Source organism: Amblyraja radiata, chromosome 6 (assembly GCF_010909765.2).
Source record: "Amblyraja radiata isolate CabotCenter1 chromosome 6, sAmbRad1.1.pri, whole genome shotgun sequence".
NCBI lineage: Eukaryota > Metazoa > Chordata > Chondrichthyes > Rajiformes > Rajidae > Amblyraja > Amblyraja radiata.
In genome coordinates this window covers 92,269,588-92,288,248 of record NC_045961.1, presented here as the reverse complement: position 1 = coordinate 92,288,248, position 18,661 = coordinate 92,269,588, and the positions used below count along the sequence as shown (strand labels likewise).

At 41.5% G+C, this 18,661-nt stretch overlaps 1 protein-coding gene across 11 annotated transcripts in view; it reads right to left on the bottom strand.

Annotated features, from left to right (window-relative positions):
* The window catches only part of inpp4a (inositol polyphosphate-4-phosphatase type I A), a 161,596-nt gene that overhangs the window by 6,348 nt on the left and 136,587 nt on the right, over positions 1-18,661 (bottom strand). For all 11 annotated transcript variants that reach the window (XM_033023231.1, XM_033023232.1, XM_033023229.1 and 8 more), the window contains 5 exons: positions 17,035-17,161; positions 16,045-16,185; positions 11,333-11,430; positions 9,904-10,016; positions 8,226-8,380 (listed from right to left, as the gene is read on the bottom strand). In XM_033023231.1, coding sequence (XP_032879122.1) covers positions 8,226-8,380; positions 9,904-10,016; positions 11,333-11,430; positions 16,045-16,185; positions 17,035-17,161 — 634 coding nt within the window. The remainder of the gene's footprint in view (positions 1-8,225; positions 8,381-9,903; positions 10,017-11,332; positions 11,431-16,044; positions 16,186-17,034; positions 17,162-18,661) is intronic.

Here is an 18,661-nt window from a genome sequence, read left to right as displayed (position 1 = left end):
CAGTAAAATTAAAAGATGTACTGCAAACTCGCTATGATTCTGTGGGAAGCACCAGAAGTTCTGGTACATGGATAGGAAAGGTTGAGGGATATGGACCAAACGCAGGCAGGTGGAATTAGTGTAAATGGAGCATCTTGCTTGGCGTGGGCAAGTTGTGGCGAAGGGCCTGTCTCCAGGCTATATTTTCTCTCTAAGTGACAGGTATCAACTACCCACATTATTCTCATTGACAGTCAAGAAGAAACTGCAGATATTGGAAATCTGTAATGAAAACAAAAAATGCCGGAAACACTGAAGTGAGGCAGCATCTTCCAAGAGTGCTTCCAACATTTTGCCTTCACAATATTATAATGCATTAAGGCACTGATATTACTTAAACCCGAGAAATACAGTGCCCTCCATTATATTTGGGACAAAGGCCTATATTTTATTTATTTGCCTCTGTACTCCACAATTGGAGATTTGTAATAGGAAAAAATCACATGTGGTTAAGGTGCACATTGTTAGATTTTAATAAAGGCCATTTTTATACATTTTGGTTTCACCATGTAGAAATTACAGCAGTGTTTATACATAGTCCCCCCCCCCCCCCCATTCCCACCCCCCCATTTCAGGGCATCATAATGTTTGGCGCACAGCAATGTCATGTAAATGTCATGTTTAGTATATTGTTGCATGCAATGACTGCTTGAAGTCTGCGATTCATGGACATCACCAGTTGCTGGGTGTCTTCTCTGGTGATGCTATGCCAGGCCTGTATTGCAGCCATCTTTAGCATATGCTTAAGAAGGAACTGCAGATGCTGGAAAATCGAGGTACACAAAAAAGCTGGAGAAACTCAGCGGGTGCAGCAGCATCTATGGAGCGAAGGAAATAGGCAACGTTTCGGGCTGAAACCCTTCTTCAGACTGATCGGCGGTGGGGGGGGGGGGGGGCGGGGACAAGAAAGGGAAAAGGAGGAGCCCGAAGGCTGGCGGATGGGAGGAGACAGCAGGGGGACTGAGGAAGGGGAGGAGACAGCAAGGACTAACAAAATTGGGAGAATTCGATGTTTATGCCCCCAAGATGCAGACTCCCCAGGTGCTATTCCTCCAATTTCCGGTGTTGCTCGCTGTGGCCATGGAGGAGACCCAGGACAGAGAAGTCGGAGACGGAGTGGGAGGGGGAGGGGGAGCATATGCTTGTTTTGGGGGCTAGTCCCCTTCAGTTTTCTCTTCAGCATATAAAAGGCATGCTCAATTGGGTTCAGATCGGGTGATTGACTTGGCCACTCAAGAATTTACCATTTTTTAGCTTTGACAAACTCGTTTATTGCTTTAGCAGTATGTTTGGGATCATTGTCTTGCTGTAGAATGAACTGCCGGCCAATGAATTTTGAGGCATTTGTTGGAACTTGAGCAGATAGGATGTATCTATACACTTCAGAATTCATTATGCTACTACCATCTGCAGTTGTATCATCAATGAAGATAAGTGAACCAGTACCTTCAGCAGCCATACATGCCCAGGCCACAACACCCCCACCACCGTGTATGCTTTGGATCTTGGGCAGTTCCTTCTCTCCTCCATATTTTGCTCTTGCCATCACTCTGATATAAGTTAATCTTCATCTCATCTGTCCACAAGACCTTTTTCCAGAACTGCGGTTGATCTTTTAAGTACTTCTTGGCAAACTGTAACCTGGCCATCCTTTTTTTGCAGCTAACCAGTGGTTTGCATCTTGCAGTGTAGCCTCTGTATTTCTATTCATGAAGTCTTCAGCGGCCAGTGGTCATTGACAACTCCACACCTGACTCCTCAAGAGTGTTTCTGATATGTCAGACAGGTGTTTGGGGATTTTTCTTTATTATAGAGATAATTCTTCTGTCATCAGCTGTGGGGGTCTACCTTGGTCTGCCAGTCCCTTTGCGTCTAGTGAGCTCACCAGTGCTCTCTTTCTTCTTAATGATGTTCCAAACAATTGATTTTGGTAAGCCTAATGTTTGGCTGATGCCTCTAACAGTTTTATTCTTGTTTCTCAGTCTCATAATGGCTTCTTTGACTTTCATTGGCACAACTTTGGTCCTCATGTTGATAAACAGGAATAAAAGTTTCCACATGTGATAGAAAGACTGGAGGAAAGACTAGGTGCTGAGAGCTCTCTTATACCTGCATGATGGAGGCAATTAAACACACCTGAGCAATTACAAACACCTTTGAAGCCATGTGTCCCAAACATTATGGTGCCCTGAAATGGGGGAACTACGTATAAACACAGCTGTAATTTCTACATGGTGAAACCAAAATGTATAAAAATGGCCTTGAATAAAATCTGACAATGTGCACTTTAACTACATGTGATTTTTTCAATTACATATCTCAAATTGTGGAGTACAGAGGCAAATAAATAAATGATGGGTCCTTGTCCCAAACATTATGGAGGGCACTGTATGTGTGTGATACATATGCAATGTTATTTGCATTAAAACAGCAATGCTTCTGATGTATGGAAACATATTCCCATTCCCTTTCCTTCCTGTGCCCTTACAGGTATCGATCGGCCGTCAAATTCCAGACACTTGTCAATCGCACATATGCAAAGAATATAGACTCACCTCATGCCACATTAGGACATTCATCCCTCATTCCACATAGGCTGCAGTTCAGCTCTGATTAACAGCACATTTAGTTACCCACCCAAGGCCAGACACATTTGCTTTGGAATCAAACCTAAGCTTTGGAAGCTGTCAAGGCAATCTCTTCTATTGACGTCGCCTATTTCCTTCGCTCCATAGATGCTGCTGCACCCGCTGAGTTTCCCCAGCAATTTTGTGTACCCTCTTCTATTGATAGTTGTACAACAATAGTTTATCAAACAACACAACATCTGAAGAAGGGTCTCGACCCAAAACGTCACCCATCCCTTCTATTTAGAGATCCTGCCTGTCCCGCTGAGCTACTCCAGCATTTTTTGTCTATCTTTGGTGTAGACCAGCATCTGCAGTTCCTTCCTACACAACATCCATTTCAGGTTAATTAGAACAACCACCCTTTCTGTTCTGCCTACAACGCCATCAGAATTATTATGTCTATCAAAAGCATGCCTATGGGGCCATTACGATTGAGAGAACAAGTTACCATAGGAAGCAATTTCTACTTATAAAGTGGGAGTCAATGGTAGAAGAGTCGTGGAGCATCACGTAATGGATGATTTTCTTGGAATGCAACCCCTACATGGAGCAGGGGTACACTGTATTAACTGGGATCACTTAAGTGTGAAAGATCAAAGGATGGATTTTTTTAATATACATCCAGATGAGCTATCTGAGCAAGTAGCTAGTCCTACTAGAGTGGAGGCATTGTTAGACCTAATCTTATGAAGTGTAGATGGGCATATTTTCAGCAATATAGTGAAGAAAATAGCCTTCAGCTGCATGATGATATTGATTCGTTGGCAAGATGGGTGATGTTGACATTTATTTCTGATATGTGTCATATGATACACTTTGGGAGATCTAACACGAGTAGGATGTGCACAATAGATGGTAAGTCCTAGGGACAGATTAAGCAAATGAAAATCTTGGTATACAAGACCAAGGAGTTTGGAATATGGTAGTACAGGTAGATAAAGGTGGTGAAGAAGGCATACTGGATATTTGCCTTGGTTAGCCAGGGAATATAATACAAGAGCTGGGAGGTTCTGACCCAATTTTATAAAATACTGGTTAGGTCAAAACTGAAGTACTATGCAGTGTGGTTGCCATACTATAGGAAGGCCATGGGTGCACTGGAGAGGTTGTGGAGGAGATACACCAAGATATTGCTTAAAAGTTTCAGTTATTAGAAGATACTAGATAGGCTGGGTTTAATTTTATCATTAAGGGACAATCTTGAAAATCCCTTACATTTCCCAGCAATTAATTAACATGTATGAGTTGCCAATAGAACTTGGTTGCAGGGGCTTGCAGAGAAGTGATGGGATTAGATGTTTAAAAAGGACCGTTAACTGCTTGGGAACAAGTTTGCTAAACAAAGTGGCAAAGAACAGCTTGTGAACTCAAGAACTCTTCACATTATGTTTTTTAATTTTTTTTAATTTTGTGTCTTTGGAGCGATTTCTATCTTTAATTTGTATATTGATGATGTCCTTATTATTTATTTTTCTCCGGCTATATGTTTTTTTCTCTTCTGTTAGGTGTCCTTGAGATTTGAAAGGCGCCCGAAAATAAAATTTATTATTATTATTATTATTTACAACTGATCGGAGCCTGGATAGAACTGTGAACAATGGTCCATTCATGGTGTGAGGTGCTTGATATATCCCGAACATTCTCAATTGATTATGAAGCCTGTTTTTCAGCAGTGTTTTCTGTGGGAAAGTTGGGAGTTGAATGTCCCGTGTCTTATGTCTGCTAGTCAACAGCCTTTAGTCTTTTAGTTGCAACACCATAGTTCCAGCAATTTTGTGTACCTACCATAGTTTCTTTGTTTTGTTAGTTATGATATGTTCAGTTTTTAGTTAAGGTCTGCAGATATTTTAATGCTTTGCTCTAATGCCGTATAACCGTTGTGCCTGAATAAAAAGTCTGAAATGGACTGGGAAAATCATTGTGAAATCTGTGATCCGACACTGGTCATGGAAACGTGGAAAAGGATGAACTAAGGCAAAGCTGCAGGTGCATAATGAATAAATCTTCAGGTAGAAGGTACACAAAAATGCTGGAGAAACTCAGCGGGTGCAGCAGCATCTATGGAGTGAAGGAAATAGGTAACGTTTCGGGCCGAAACCCTTCTTCAGACTGATAGGGGGTGGCGGGGAGAAGGAAGGAAAAAGGGAGGAGGAAGAGCCCGAGGGCTGGGGGATGGGAGGAGACAGCTCGAGGGCTAAGGAAGGGGAGGAGACAGCAAGGGCTAACAAAATTGGGAGAATTCAATGTTCATGCCCGACGGATGCAGGCTCCCCAAGCGGAATATGAGGTGCTGTTCCTCCAATTTCCGGTGTTGCTCACTCTGGCAATGGAGGAGACCCAGGACAGAGGTCGGATTGGGAATGGGAGTTGAAGTGCTGAGCCACCGGGAGGTCAGGTAGGTTCTTGCGGACCGAGCGGAGGTGTTCGGCGAAACGATCGCCCAACCTCCGCTTAGTCTCACCGATGTAGATCAGCTGACATCTAGAGCAGTGGATGCAGTAGATGAGGTTGGAGGAGATACAGGTGAACCTCTGTCGCACCTGGAACGACTGCTTGGGTCCTTGAATGGAGTCGAGGGGGGAGGTAAAGGGACGGGTGTTGCATTTCTTGCGGTTGCTTCAGGTAGATACTGCTTTCCATAGGACTAAAACATGCTTGTCGCACAACACAGGCAACCTATAGCACTCTCAAATCCTTTTCATTTCCTTACAACCAATTACATTGAAACATACGTGGAGATGCCATTGCAGATGGTTTAATGGTTTGCTCTGAGGGATGGCATTAATATTTGTGGGAATAATAGGTGGGGTGGTGATGATAGATAAAGATTCAAATAAATAGGGCAGAGAAGGTTTTTTGAAACAAAAAGGGATCTGTCTTTGTCAATTATTGTATTTAATGTAATTTAAAACGAAACAAAAGAATTCATTGTTTAAATAGCTTCCGAGAATTGGCTTGGCTGATTCTGAAACTTTAACGGTTGGCTTGGTTGCATACTTATACTATTCTTGTGGGCATAAAGAAGCAGACATCTTCAAAGCTATCAGGTGATCCTTTCACTCTTCTTGCAGCTTGTCAGACCAACACCAGTATTCATTAAAAAATGGAGTTAGGAGGAAGTATCAGTAAAGTGCAAACTCTGCAGCTGGATGGCAGAGGGCTCCAAGGCTTTTCAATGAATTATATCTTTATTGGTTTATTATCAAGAATCTAAATTTAGAGGTAATAATAGGTATTGAGTTTCAGATGAGCACATTGAGCTTTGAATTCATGTACACCTTTCTGATCTCATCTGCAGTTTAAGTAATTCAAAACTAGAAGTCTGAGGTAAGGCAAGTCTGAGGTAAGGCAAGTCTGAACCTCACAGATTAGGAACCCAAGGGGTAAATTATTTTTTACTCAAAGGATGGTGGATGTATGGAAGGAGTTGCCAGAGGAAGTAGTTGAGGCAGGTTTAAGAAACATTTAGACAGGTACATGGATAGGATAAGTTTAGAAGGATGTGGGCCAAACATAGGTAGGTGGGACTTGTGTTGATGGGACATATTGGTCGGTGTGGGCAAGTTTGTCAGAAAGGCTCGTCTCCACGCCGTATGACACGATTACTCCAGATGTGAGTAGTTGAAATAATGATTTAGCCGAATTGCTAGTATCTTTAATTTTATTTAAGTTACCACCACTAAAACCTTTGAACACATCCATATCATCAAAATGTTCTCCAGGAATCAAAGACCCGGCCTATCCAAACTCTCCTTATAGCTCAAACCCTGCAGACTCAGTGACATAATTGTTAATCTTTTCCTGTACCCCTTTTCAGTTTAATGACATACATCCTATAGCAGAGCATCCAGAACTGTATATAGTACCCCAAATGTAATCTAACCAATATCTTATACAGCTGCAAAATGCAACACAACTTTTATCTGAATTAAACTACATCTGCTATCTCTCGGCCCACTGGTCCAGTTGTAGCTATCAATAACCACCTTCACTGTCCACTATACTATACACCAATATTATTAGTGTTAACCACAAATGTATTAACCATGCCACCTACATTCACATCCAAAACCTTAATATAAATAGTGGGTAGTAGACCCACCACTGATCCCTTTGGTACAGCACTTGTTAACAGACCTCCAATGTGCAAAACACTCCTTTACCAACACCCCCTGTTTCTTCCCTTCAAGTCAATTGCCTAGCTCGCCCTCGACTCATTGTTAACCTTCTAGATGCCAATTGAATGGTGACAGATCAGTAACCATGCTCTCACTGTTAGCAAGACCAAGGAACTGATTGCTGTCTTCAGGAAGGGAGTGCAAGGGATCCATGAACTTGGCTTCATGTGGCTGGATGGTTATGGAAGATTTGCATTGGGGGTCAGCACATTGATACAATCACAAAGCTCAACTACTTTTTTAGAAGATTGCAGAAATTCAGAATGTCCCCAAAATATTCCATATGAACTTCTACAAATGTACAGTGGAGAGCACACATTATCCAAGATTCAAACCACCTTGACCATGCCCTCATTTTGGTCTACCACCTAGAAGGTATAGGTGCCTGAAAACTCACCAGCAGGTTCAAGAGCAGAGTAACCATCAGGCTCTTGAACATTGCAGAACACTAACCACTATCTCAGCCACCATGATCTTCTTCTGTTCAGACTGAGATGGCACTTGAAATTTCCACTACATCTTGATGTCTCAAAGCTAAATATATTTTCAAATCTGGTTTACTAATTTTGCATTTAGCTTCTTTATTTGTGGCATATTCGAACTTTTCAAAATACAATCGAAACTTCTTAATCTCTTTATGGAAAATTGGCTCATTACTGATCCACTGTTCAATATCTATCCCTGAAGATGTGGAAGAGTGGAGCTGGGGGTAAGAGGATAAAGTATATTATTAAGGAGAAAAGTGGGAAGGTTAAGAGGCTGTCACGTCCAAACAAATTCTGAAGCAGGCAGTGTTGTGTAGGTATTGTGATGAGTAGCATGACGGAGCTGATAGGCCATTTGAGGGATACCGCAGGCTTGGAGAAATTCAGATTGCGTTGAAGACATCCTTTTGTTAGATGGTGAAAGCAAGATTAGTGAGTAAGCTGCAAACTTAACCAAAGCTGATAAAACTAGTCACACCATCTTAATCACTTACGTCAACCACCCACATACAGCAAGGCGTTTTGCTGACCCAACATTATTAGTTTACCAAATGCAAAAAAATAAGTGCTACAGTTTTAGACGCAAATTGCTGGAGTAACTCAATTCAGACTGAAGGGTCCTGACCCAAAACATCACCTATCCACGTTCTCCAGAGATGCTGCCTGACCCGCTGAGCTACTCCAGCACTTTGTGTCTTTTTTTGTGAATCAGCATCTGCAGTTCCTTATATCTGTACAGCACTACAGTTTGCCACACTTCCTTCTCCAGGGTAGCTCACTGCAAACCAATTTGTAAATCTTTACATTAATGAGGCACAACCTTTCTGCAGTTTGCTTCTTTCCACAATTAACATGTGCAGTCCTGAATAGCTTGCCAAACATGGAAGGCTTACCTCCTCATGCAGTCTAGGGCTTGCGTGAAGACTTGGGGAGCCATGCCATGCTCATGCTGCAAGATCAGGCACTGTTCCAGAGTAATTGACATGGCTGTCCGGTCCTTGGCACTTTTACAGCTTGTAAATCGAACACCATTTAATCTACGACAAATCTGAACATAAAATGAAAAAAAAATTGAGCTAGAAGATTAATACTGCAGATTTCAAAATAAACTCATTTATGAGTTCATAAGTTCTTGAGCAGAATTAGGCCATTCGGCCCATCGGGTCTACTCTGCCATCCAATCATTATCTTTCCCTATCAACCCCATTCTCCAATCTTCGCCGCACAATCTCCTAAAAAATATCCATTGACTTGGCCGCCACAGCCAACTGTGGCAATGAATTCCACAGATTCACCATCTTCTGACTAAAGAAATTCCTTCTCATTACCTTTCAACGTCTTTTTATTCTGTGGCTATGACCTCTGCTCCTAGACATTCACTGACTTGAGTACAAGGTTGAGATATCTTGATCCATTATATTTGGCCCTGATCAGGCCACAACTGGAAAATTGTGTGGGGGTCCTAATTGAGGAAGTGTAATGAAGTTACATGTTGATTCCAGGGACAGCAGTTCATTAATGAAAGAAAGTTTAAGGGGACTGGGCCTATCTTGTCAGAGGTTTGGAAGATTGAAGTGCAATTATATTGAAACCTACTGGGTTTTACAAGTTAAATGCAGGATTAATGTTTCCCTTGGTTGAGGGGGTTCCCAGAACCAGGGGAGACCTCTCAAAATAAGGGGCTAACCATTCAGGACAGACGAGAAGAGACTTCCGCACCCAGAGGATAGAGAATTATTGGAATTTCCTACCCAAGAGGATTGTGGAAACTCAATGGCTCAATATATAGAGAGAAGTTGATTGATTTTTAGATATTAAGGAAATCCAGGAATATGGCATGAGTGCTCATGGTGGCATTGAGGTAAAACGACAACCATGATCTTATTGTGTAGGCAAGAACTGCAGATGCCGGAGGATAGACACAAAATACTGAAGTAACTCAGCGGGATAGGCAGCATTTCTGGAGGGAAGGAATGGGTGACGTTTCGAGTAGAGACCCGAAACGTCTCAACCCAAAACGTCACCCATTCCTTCGCTCCAGAGATGCTGCCTGTCCTGCTGAGTTGCTCCAGCATTTTGTGTCTACCATCATCTTATTGAATGGTAAGCAGGCACGAGGAGCTGAATAACTTGCCTCTGGGGTTTATGCTCTTATTGGCAGTGTGTTGATCATTAGTCATAATATTTAACTGGAACTAAAGCAACAATCATTATCTTACTGAATGGTAAGCAGGCACCAGGAGCTGAATAGTCTGCCTCAACATCATATTGGTATTGTGTAGGTCATTAGTCATGATATTTAACTGGAAGGAAAACAACAACCATGATCTTATTGAATGGTAAGCAGGCACGAGGAGCTGAATAACCTGCCTTATAGGTCATATACTCTTATTGGCATTGTGTAGATAATTAGTCATGATATTTAACTTGGAACGGTTCCTGTGCTGGAAACAATATTCTTTGGTAGAAATTGTTAATTAACTTGTTTGCTTTCTAATATATTTCATTTTTACTGTTCTATGGAAAAATAATAACAGTACTTAAATTACAGCAAAATATAACTTTGCTTACCTCAGCAGCTTGCCAAAGGATATCTACATTTTTATTTTTCCTCGCATGGACATTTTGGCCAAGAAATCTCAATAGTTCAGGCAGACATGTCTGACTCCGGGATCGAGGTAGACCTAAAGAAATCACAATGATTATAGGGGGAAACAGTACAGCAACAGGACAGCATTTGTTATTATGGAGTTTGATTTACATTATGGGAAGTGATGTGATAAGAGTTTTACATTAATTGAACTGCTTAACCATTTTCTAAATGTTGTAGTCCACATAAATAACCATTATTTCCAACTTTTATAGATTTCATATGTACAATTAGACAGCACAATGGCATCAATGGAATCACCATTCAGTTATATTTTCAGAAATGTTAATCAATATTCACTGATTTCAAAAGAAAAGACGATTCCCATGCAACAGAAGAATTTATAAATGGTGTTAAGCTGAGTGATTGTGTGCACATTTGATCTGCTAGGATGTCTATGTTCTCCCGCTGGATTTGGTTCTAAATTTAATAGAAGGTCTAACATGGCCTTGTTGCGCAGGTGAACTTTGTTTCCTTGATAATTATGGTTGTCTCATTGATATTATGAATATCTTTATTTGCTCAAAAGAAATGGATTACTTATACGATTAAATGCACAATTTTTTTTTTTTAATTGGGTTGTCTTTTTATATGTAGATGAGATCAGAAATCATTGAATTTGCATATCACATGATGAATCTATCTCTGCAAGCTTTAGATTCACGGTTCCTTTGGCGAGGACAATGAACCTTTATTCCTGTTCCCTGAGCCACTGAGAATTCAACAAAATAAATCAGATGTGGAACCCTCATAAGTGGGTCAGGCACAGCCAATGGGGTTTAAAATCAGACACTTATTCTCCTTCTCCTTCAAAGGCTGAGGAATAAAAATAGTAATGGCCCTGTCCCACGGTATGAGTTCATTCCAAAAGCTCTCCCGAGTTTAAAAAAAATCAAACTCGTGGTAAGCACAGAGAATGAACGTAGCGGGTACGTCGGAGCTCGGGGACGTCTCTTAGCGGCACGTAACGCTAACGGCAGGTACTCGGGAAGACTCGCTAACGGCAGGTAAGCTCGGGAAGACTCGTGAAGATTTTTCAACATGTTGGAAAATGTCCACGAGAGCCCCGAGTACCGACGAGCGGCCGTTACCGTAAATCTCAGAGTTCGAATCAGGGCAAACTCGAGAGAGCTCTTGGAATGAACTCGTACCGTGAGACAGGGCCATAACACACAAAAATCATCCACAAACTAACTTCTAGTCCCAGCAACATTGATGCCTCAAGAATTAAAGCAATCTACTTTGTAAATTATTATTCAGGTAAATAACTGGTAACTGTGGTATTGCTGATGGATTATGTGTTTGTTAATTGGAGACAGGAAACTTGTCTTCTTATCCACAAATACTTACAATCATCAGGCAGAACCTCCTTAAACTGTTCATAGTAGGAATTCAGGCGTCCCAAACTCTCCGTATTAATAATTTCTTGCAAGGACGTGTCTCCGAATCTAACCCAAACAAAATATCAAAGTGACTAGCCTGCCCATGACAATATTTCATTGCAATGATTAAAACTGGACTAGTTTCCGAATGCTCTATGATAACAAAGTCTATGATTATTTTCTATATCTGTAGCAGAGAATCTGTGTAATTCTTTTCCACAGAAGGCAATGGAGGCCAATTCACTGGATGTTTTCAAGTTAGATTTAGCTCTTATGGCTAACGGAATTAAGGGATATGGGGAGAAAGCAAGAATGGGGTACTGATTTTGGACGAACAGCCATGATCACATTGAATGACAGTGCTGGCTCGAAGGGCCAAATGGCCTACTCCTGCACCTATTTTCTATGTGTTCTATAATCCTGACTGACCAATAATTATGGATGGATGAGAAACAGGAATAGTAGGCCATATGGTCTCAATGTCTGGTCCATAATTCAATGTTCCCATACATCATCTAATTTCTTGCCCGCCTTCACACTGTGCCCCATCTGGACTCATACCTACTACTCTCCTCCTCCTCCATTCCTTCCTTTGGCTTCCCAATTCTGTCTTCAATCCTTTTGACTCATGGATTCTGGTTTAATCTCTGGCTTTTGTTATAACCCATCAAAAAACAACCCTTGCCTGCCATGCTTTGTCCTGCCTGTCCTCTCTCCCAGTTGTCATTCCCCCCTACAATCAGTCTGAAGAAGGGTCCCGACCCGAAACTTCACCAATCCATGTTCTCCAGAGACTTTGCAAAAAGTCTCCAGAGATGCTGCCTGAGCCGCTGAGGTAATCTAGAACTGTGTGTAAACCACCATCTGCAGTTCCTTGTTTCTACATCCACTTAAAGATGTGTTTAAGTAAATTTTGTAATTTAAAAAGGCAATTTAAAGGCCTTAGTTGGCCATGACCCATCAGAAAATCATCAGGATGAACGATGATTGCAGCCTGGCAGCCTGAAGCAGAGATCGGGTTGCTGCTTGTAGAACATTCTAGTAGGATGACAGCAATAGTAAAACTGCCAGATTACACAGTAGTTATTAGCTTCAACACCTAATCCTCATCCTTCAAGGACCAGGGCTTGGGGGCAAAACAATTCTTCAGGGATTGGACAGGCTAGATGGAGGTTAGATGGAGGGAAAAATGCTCCCCCTGATTCTGATGTTGGGGGAGTCCAGAATCAGGGGTCACAGTTTAAGAATAAGGGGTCAGTCATTTAGGACTGAAATAAGGAAAAACTGTTTTCACGCAGAGAGTTGTGAATCTGTGGAATTCTCTGCCACAGAGGCAGTGGAGGCCAATTCACTGGATGTTTTCAAGAGAGAGTTCTTGGTTCTTGGTTTCTTGGCCCTCCAAAATATTCCAAATGGAATTTAAACTGGAGGTGGTGAAGGGAGGGCTTAAGCCAGAAAGGGTTATTGGGAAGAAAGAGCTACTTTAAATTTAGTTGCATCTGGTTGGGTAACTATAGTAGGGTGGAGATTATTCCATGCTTTTATTGTGCGAGGGAAGAACGAATTGCTGTATACATCTGTCTTTGTAGCTGGGATCACAAATTGTATCGAATGCCCTCGTCTGCTCCTAATTGGTTTGGGTTTGGTGTAGGTCTTGTAATCTATGTCGAGCTGACCATTTAACATTTTGTAAAAACTGGTCAAACGGTGAGCTTCACGTCTGTCTTGGAGAGGGTTCCACCCCAGAGAATTCAGAAGTTTGGTGACACTCGCTTCTCTCTCATAAGCGTTAGTAACAAATCGAGCTGCCTGTCTTTGGACACGTTCGATGGAAGAAATGTTTTTATTTGTGTATGGGTCCCATGCTGCAACTGCGTAGTTCAAATGAGGTCTCACGAGGGTGAAGTATAGCTTCTCCTTGACAGAAGTTGAACAATGATGAAAGTTGCACCTCAGAAAGTTTAGGACACCTGTTGCTTTCACCGTTGCATGATGAGTCTGACCATTCCAACGCAAATCATTCTGCAATTTGAGTTAGTTATAGCTCTGAGGGCTAACGGAATCAAGGGATATGGGGAGAAATCAGGAACGGCTTACTGATTTTGGATGATCAGCCATAATCATATTGAATGGCGGTGCTGGCTCGAAGGGCCAAATAGCCCACTCCTGCACCCATTTTCTATGTTCCTAAAAAGCCTCAGAAACTTCAATACTTAGAGAAATCAGTAAGGGCTGCAAAAAGTAAGTGCATCAACAAACGCAGTCACTGGGCTGTTTTGATGTTTGAATGATTCCAATAAAACTGTGCTTGCAGTTGCAAATATTTTATCAAGCCCATGGTAGCCAGCGAGGTCAGGATTACAAAAGAGGTGCCATAATTGTCAATCACAGTTATAGATTTCTATTCATCTCCAATTTTGACATGTTCTGCATTTGATTTTAATTATTCCATTGGCAGCCACTATAGATGGATTAGTCTTAATGACCCTGAAGCTCTTTATCGGGGTATTGATTTTGGATGATCAGCCATGATCATAATGAATTGCGGTGCTGGCTTGAAGGGCCGAATGGCTCACTCCTGCACCTATTTTCTATGATCACTTGTCTGATCTCTTTTCTTTCTGGCTTGGTGTCAAGTTTTTTGTTGAAATTGCTCCTGTAACTGCCGCGTGAGAGCTTTACGTCAATGCTGTTTTCACACTTAGCGAACAGTTGTGCCCTGAAGCAGAGGGAGTGTTATTCAAACAACATTCACTTTACATTTACCCCTTGCAGAATAAGTTTGGAACTGTTGTGCTCTTTTACATGATTATTGCAGGATCTAAATTCCTGCGCCGTGCAATAAAACCTTCTGCAGTTTTCCAGGGCCCTGGTGAGACCATGCCTGTAGTATTGTTTGCAGTTTCGGTCTCCAAATTTGAGAAAGGACATTCTTGCTATTGAGGGAGTGCAGCATAGGTTCACGAGGTTAATTCCCAGGATAGCTGGACTGTCATATGTTGAAAGAATGGAGCAACTGGGCCTGTATACACTGGAATTTAGAAGGATGAGTCAAGTCAAATCATGTGTCCCAGATAGGACAATGAAATTCTTGCTTGCTGCAGCACAACAGAATATTGTAGGCATAAAATACAGATCAGATCAGTGTGTCCATATATCATAGAATATATATATACACACATAAATAAACAGATAAAGTGCAATAGGCTGTTATAGTTCAGAGTTTGTTTGAAGTTGTGTTTAATAATCTGATGGCTGTGGGGAAGAAGCTGTTCCTGAACTTGGATGTTGCAGATTTCAGGCTCCTGTACCTTCCACCTGATGGCAGCGGAGAGATGAGTGTGTGGCCAGGATGCTGTGGGTCCTTGATGATGCTGGCAGCCTTTTTGAGGCAGCGACTGCGATAGATCCCCTCGATGGTATGACAGTCAGAGCCGATGATGGACTGGGCAGTGTTTACAACTTTTTGCAGCCTTTTCCGCTCCTGGACGCTCAGGTTGTCATACCAAGCCACGATGCAACCGGTCAGCATGCTCTCTACTGTGCACTGTAGAAGTTAAAGAGAGTCCTCCTTGACATACCGACTCTCCGTAATCTTCTCAGGAAGTAGAGGCACTGATGTGCTTTGTTTATGATTGCATCAGTGTACTGGGACCAGGAGAGATCTTCAGAAATATGCACGCCCAGGATTTGAAGTTCTTGACACTTTCCACCGTTGATAAGATTATTAAGGGATTGGAAACACTAGAGGCAGGAAACATTTTCCCGATGTTGGGGGAGTGCAGAACCAGGGGGCACAGTTTAAGAATAAGGGGTAGGTCATTTAGAACGGAGATGAGGAAAAACTTTTTCACCCAGAAAGTTGTGAATCTGTGGAATTCTCTGCCTCAGAAGCAGTGGAGGCCGATTCTCTGGATGCTTTCAAGAGAGTTAGATAGAGCTCTTAAAGAAAGCGGAGTCAAGGGATATGGGGAGAAGGCAGGAACGGGGTACTGATTGTGGATGATCAGCCATGATCACAGTGAAGGGCTGCATGGCCTACTTCTGCACCTATTGTCTAAATTTATTTCAATGAAAAAGATTCATCAAAATTCCACAAAAAGAATACCACCAATCATAATTATGTTTGGAGAGATATTGGCTACCAAGCGAGTACCAATGATTATAAGTACTTTTTTTAAAAATTGAGGTAACTTTGTGGGCACATCTACTACATTGGATTAATTCACTCGCTTGAGTATATATTTGGCTGGATACATTATTATCTGATAAATGTAGGACATATATAAATAAAATAAATGATTTGTTGACTAGCTCGTTAGCTCCATTATGACCTGAAAAGTTTCAAAATATAGAATATAGAAACAAAGAACTGCAGATGCTGGTTTATACCATGTGCTGGGGTAATTCAGCGGGTCAGGCAGCATCTCTAGAGAAAAATAATGAGTGATATTTTGGGTCAGGACTCTTCTACAGCCCTTCTTCACTCCAACACTTTGTGTCCATCTTAAGTTTAAAAATACATTGCGTGTTTTGTCAATGACCTTTTGACCAGAGCCAGTTTACATTTCAAAAAACACTCAATGTAACACGCGATTTCTGCTTGTATTTTAGACTTTTAGTAAACTGACTTTTGTGATTTGTTCACACGTCACTGTCGAATTAGTCGATAATACTTACTTTTCAGCAAGTGTTTGTTGCTCATTGATTCCCACGTTAAATAGCACAGGTTGCACTCGAAGTAACATTCCACTCTGTATTTCCCGAGGTAAGGCATCAAACATTGCGCCTGGCAGTGGAATCCGCACATTAAATCCATCTCTGAAAAGGTGAACGTAGATTTATTTACTTGTGAAACTTGTTAATTGCACACAAGATCTTTGTTGTTCTTTCAGAACAGAATCATAAACAGGGCATAACTAAAAAATATTAGAAGGTGACATTTTAAATATGTCATTGTTGGTGTAATCAACATCAATTGAATAATAACACTCTGGAGAAGGAAAAGCTTAAAGAAATGCTAAATATGACTAAATACTAGAGGAGCAGAACCAATTGTTAATTAACCTGAGTTTAGTTTATTGTCACATGTACCAAGGTACAGTGAAAAGCTTTTGTTGCATGCTAACTAGTTAGCAGAAAGACAATACATGATCACAGTCGAGCTATCCAGTGTAGATACATGATAAAGGGAATAAGATGAATAAGAAATGTTGCTGTTGAAATAGAGATTTAAAAGAGTGGATTGATTGTAATACATGATTGCAGATCCACTCTGTGATTAGCACACAAGTCACCTGGGTTGGGCCATCTATGGCAACCTAGACTCACTATTCCTCATTGAAATAGGTGATGCCCATCTATGCCAATCCCATTTACTAATCCGTTCTTCCCAACAACCAACAGGCTATTGAACACTACAAACTCCAACTAAGCTCTGAACTACATAGACTTGGGGGCACTTTTTTGGTCTTTGCAGTATTATTATTTGTTTTTTGAATATACTGAACTTCCGTTTTGTTGTTTATGACGGTGTATACCTTTACATATCTGTTGTGCTGTTGCAAGTAAGAATTTCATTGTTCCGTTTCAGGACATATGACAATAAAACACTCTTGACTCTTGTTTGGCAATCGTTACAAAAGGAGTAAAAGATTCTATCCTACTCACCGATTTCCAGTAATAACCGGCAGCATGTCAACTGATGAAGTAGACATAGCCTGGATTACCTTGAATGTTACATTCCGTAAATCTGATATTCCTGTGCTCATATCTTCCAGCATAGCGAGTTCCTCCCCTACATAAGTTGCAAAGATATTAATTGTTGCTCTCAGACCTTCTTTTGCAAATTTGTAATTTACCAGTCAAAAAAAGCATTTATCCACGTTTACTAAATGATCGCAAACTGGCCAAAGACAACTAGATCATGTAATTTTAAAAGTTCACAGTCATAAGATATGCCATAGCCCTGCTACACTAGCAACAAATTCCTATTGTTATCTCCTGCACTATTGGCACTTAGAAGATCATTGGACCTATTGTGGGACAGATCAGAAGCTTTTGAAACCAGGGCAAAATTGACCGATGTTATCAAGGTCAAATACACTGGAAAGGAATGAGAATGTGATCACTTAAAATAAATAGACTTGCTTACAGGCGATTTAAAAAAAAGTTTTCAGAAAAAACTTACCTTGCTTATATTCAAATTGCTTAAAACAACAAACGAGATCTAGGTCAACAATTAGAGGATATCCCAAATATTGGATTATTCAAAACATGATATATAACAGCATAAAATAACAATGAACATTGAATTCTCTAATGTTAATAAATAACCCCCATCTTTCCTGTGCCCCCACCACCTCAAGTCCCGTGTGTACCCATTTCTCCCAGTTTCACACATCTCTTTCATTCCCCTAACACCTCCTGAGTGTTGTTACCAGCCCCCCCCCCCGTTACCTGTCCATATCCCTCCCTCTTGCTTTACATTTCTCTCCCCTTATCTGACATCCTTCTCATTTTCAGTCTTCAGTCTTTGTCACTTACTCCACCCATCTGCCAATCAACCCCTCCCCTCACCTGTAATCACCTCTCACTTGCTAGGATAGACACAAAAGGCTGGAGGAGCTCAGCGGAACAGGCAGCATCTCTGGAAAGAAGGAATGGGTGACGTTTCGGGTCGAGACCCTTCTTCAGACTGGTTAGGGATAAGGGAAACGAGAGATACGGACGGTGATGTGGAGAGATAAAGAACAATGAATGAAAGATGTGGAAAATAGTAGGGATGATAAAGGAATCAGGCCATTATAAGCATTGTCTACCTGGTGAGAGAAATCAGTATTCATACCACTGGGCTGTAAGCTGCCCAAGCGAAATATGAGATGCTGTTCCTCCAATTTGCGTTTAACCTCACTCTGACAATGGAGGAGACCGAGGACAGAAAGGTCTGTATAGGAATGAGCAGGAGAATTAAAGTGTCCAGCAACCGGGAGATCAGGTTTGTTCAGGCGGGCTGAGCGAAGGTGTTCCGCAAAACGATCGCCCAGTCTGCGCTTGGTCTCGTCGATGTATAAGAGTCCACATCTTGAACAACGGATACAGTAGATGAGGTTGGAGGAGGTGCAAGTGAACCTCTGCCTAATCTAAAGGACTGTCGGGGTCCCTGGACAGAGATGAGGGAGGAGGTATAGCGACAGGTGTTGCATCTTCTGCGGTTGCAGCGGAAGGTACCTGGGGAGGGGGTGGTTTGGGTGGGAATGGATGAGTTAACCAGGGAGGTGCAGATGGAACAGTCTCT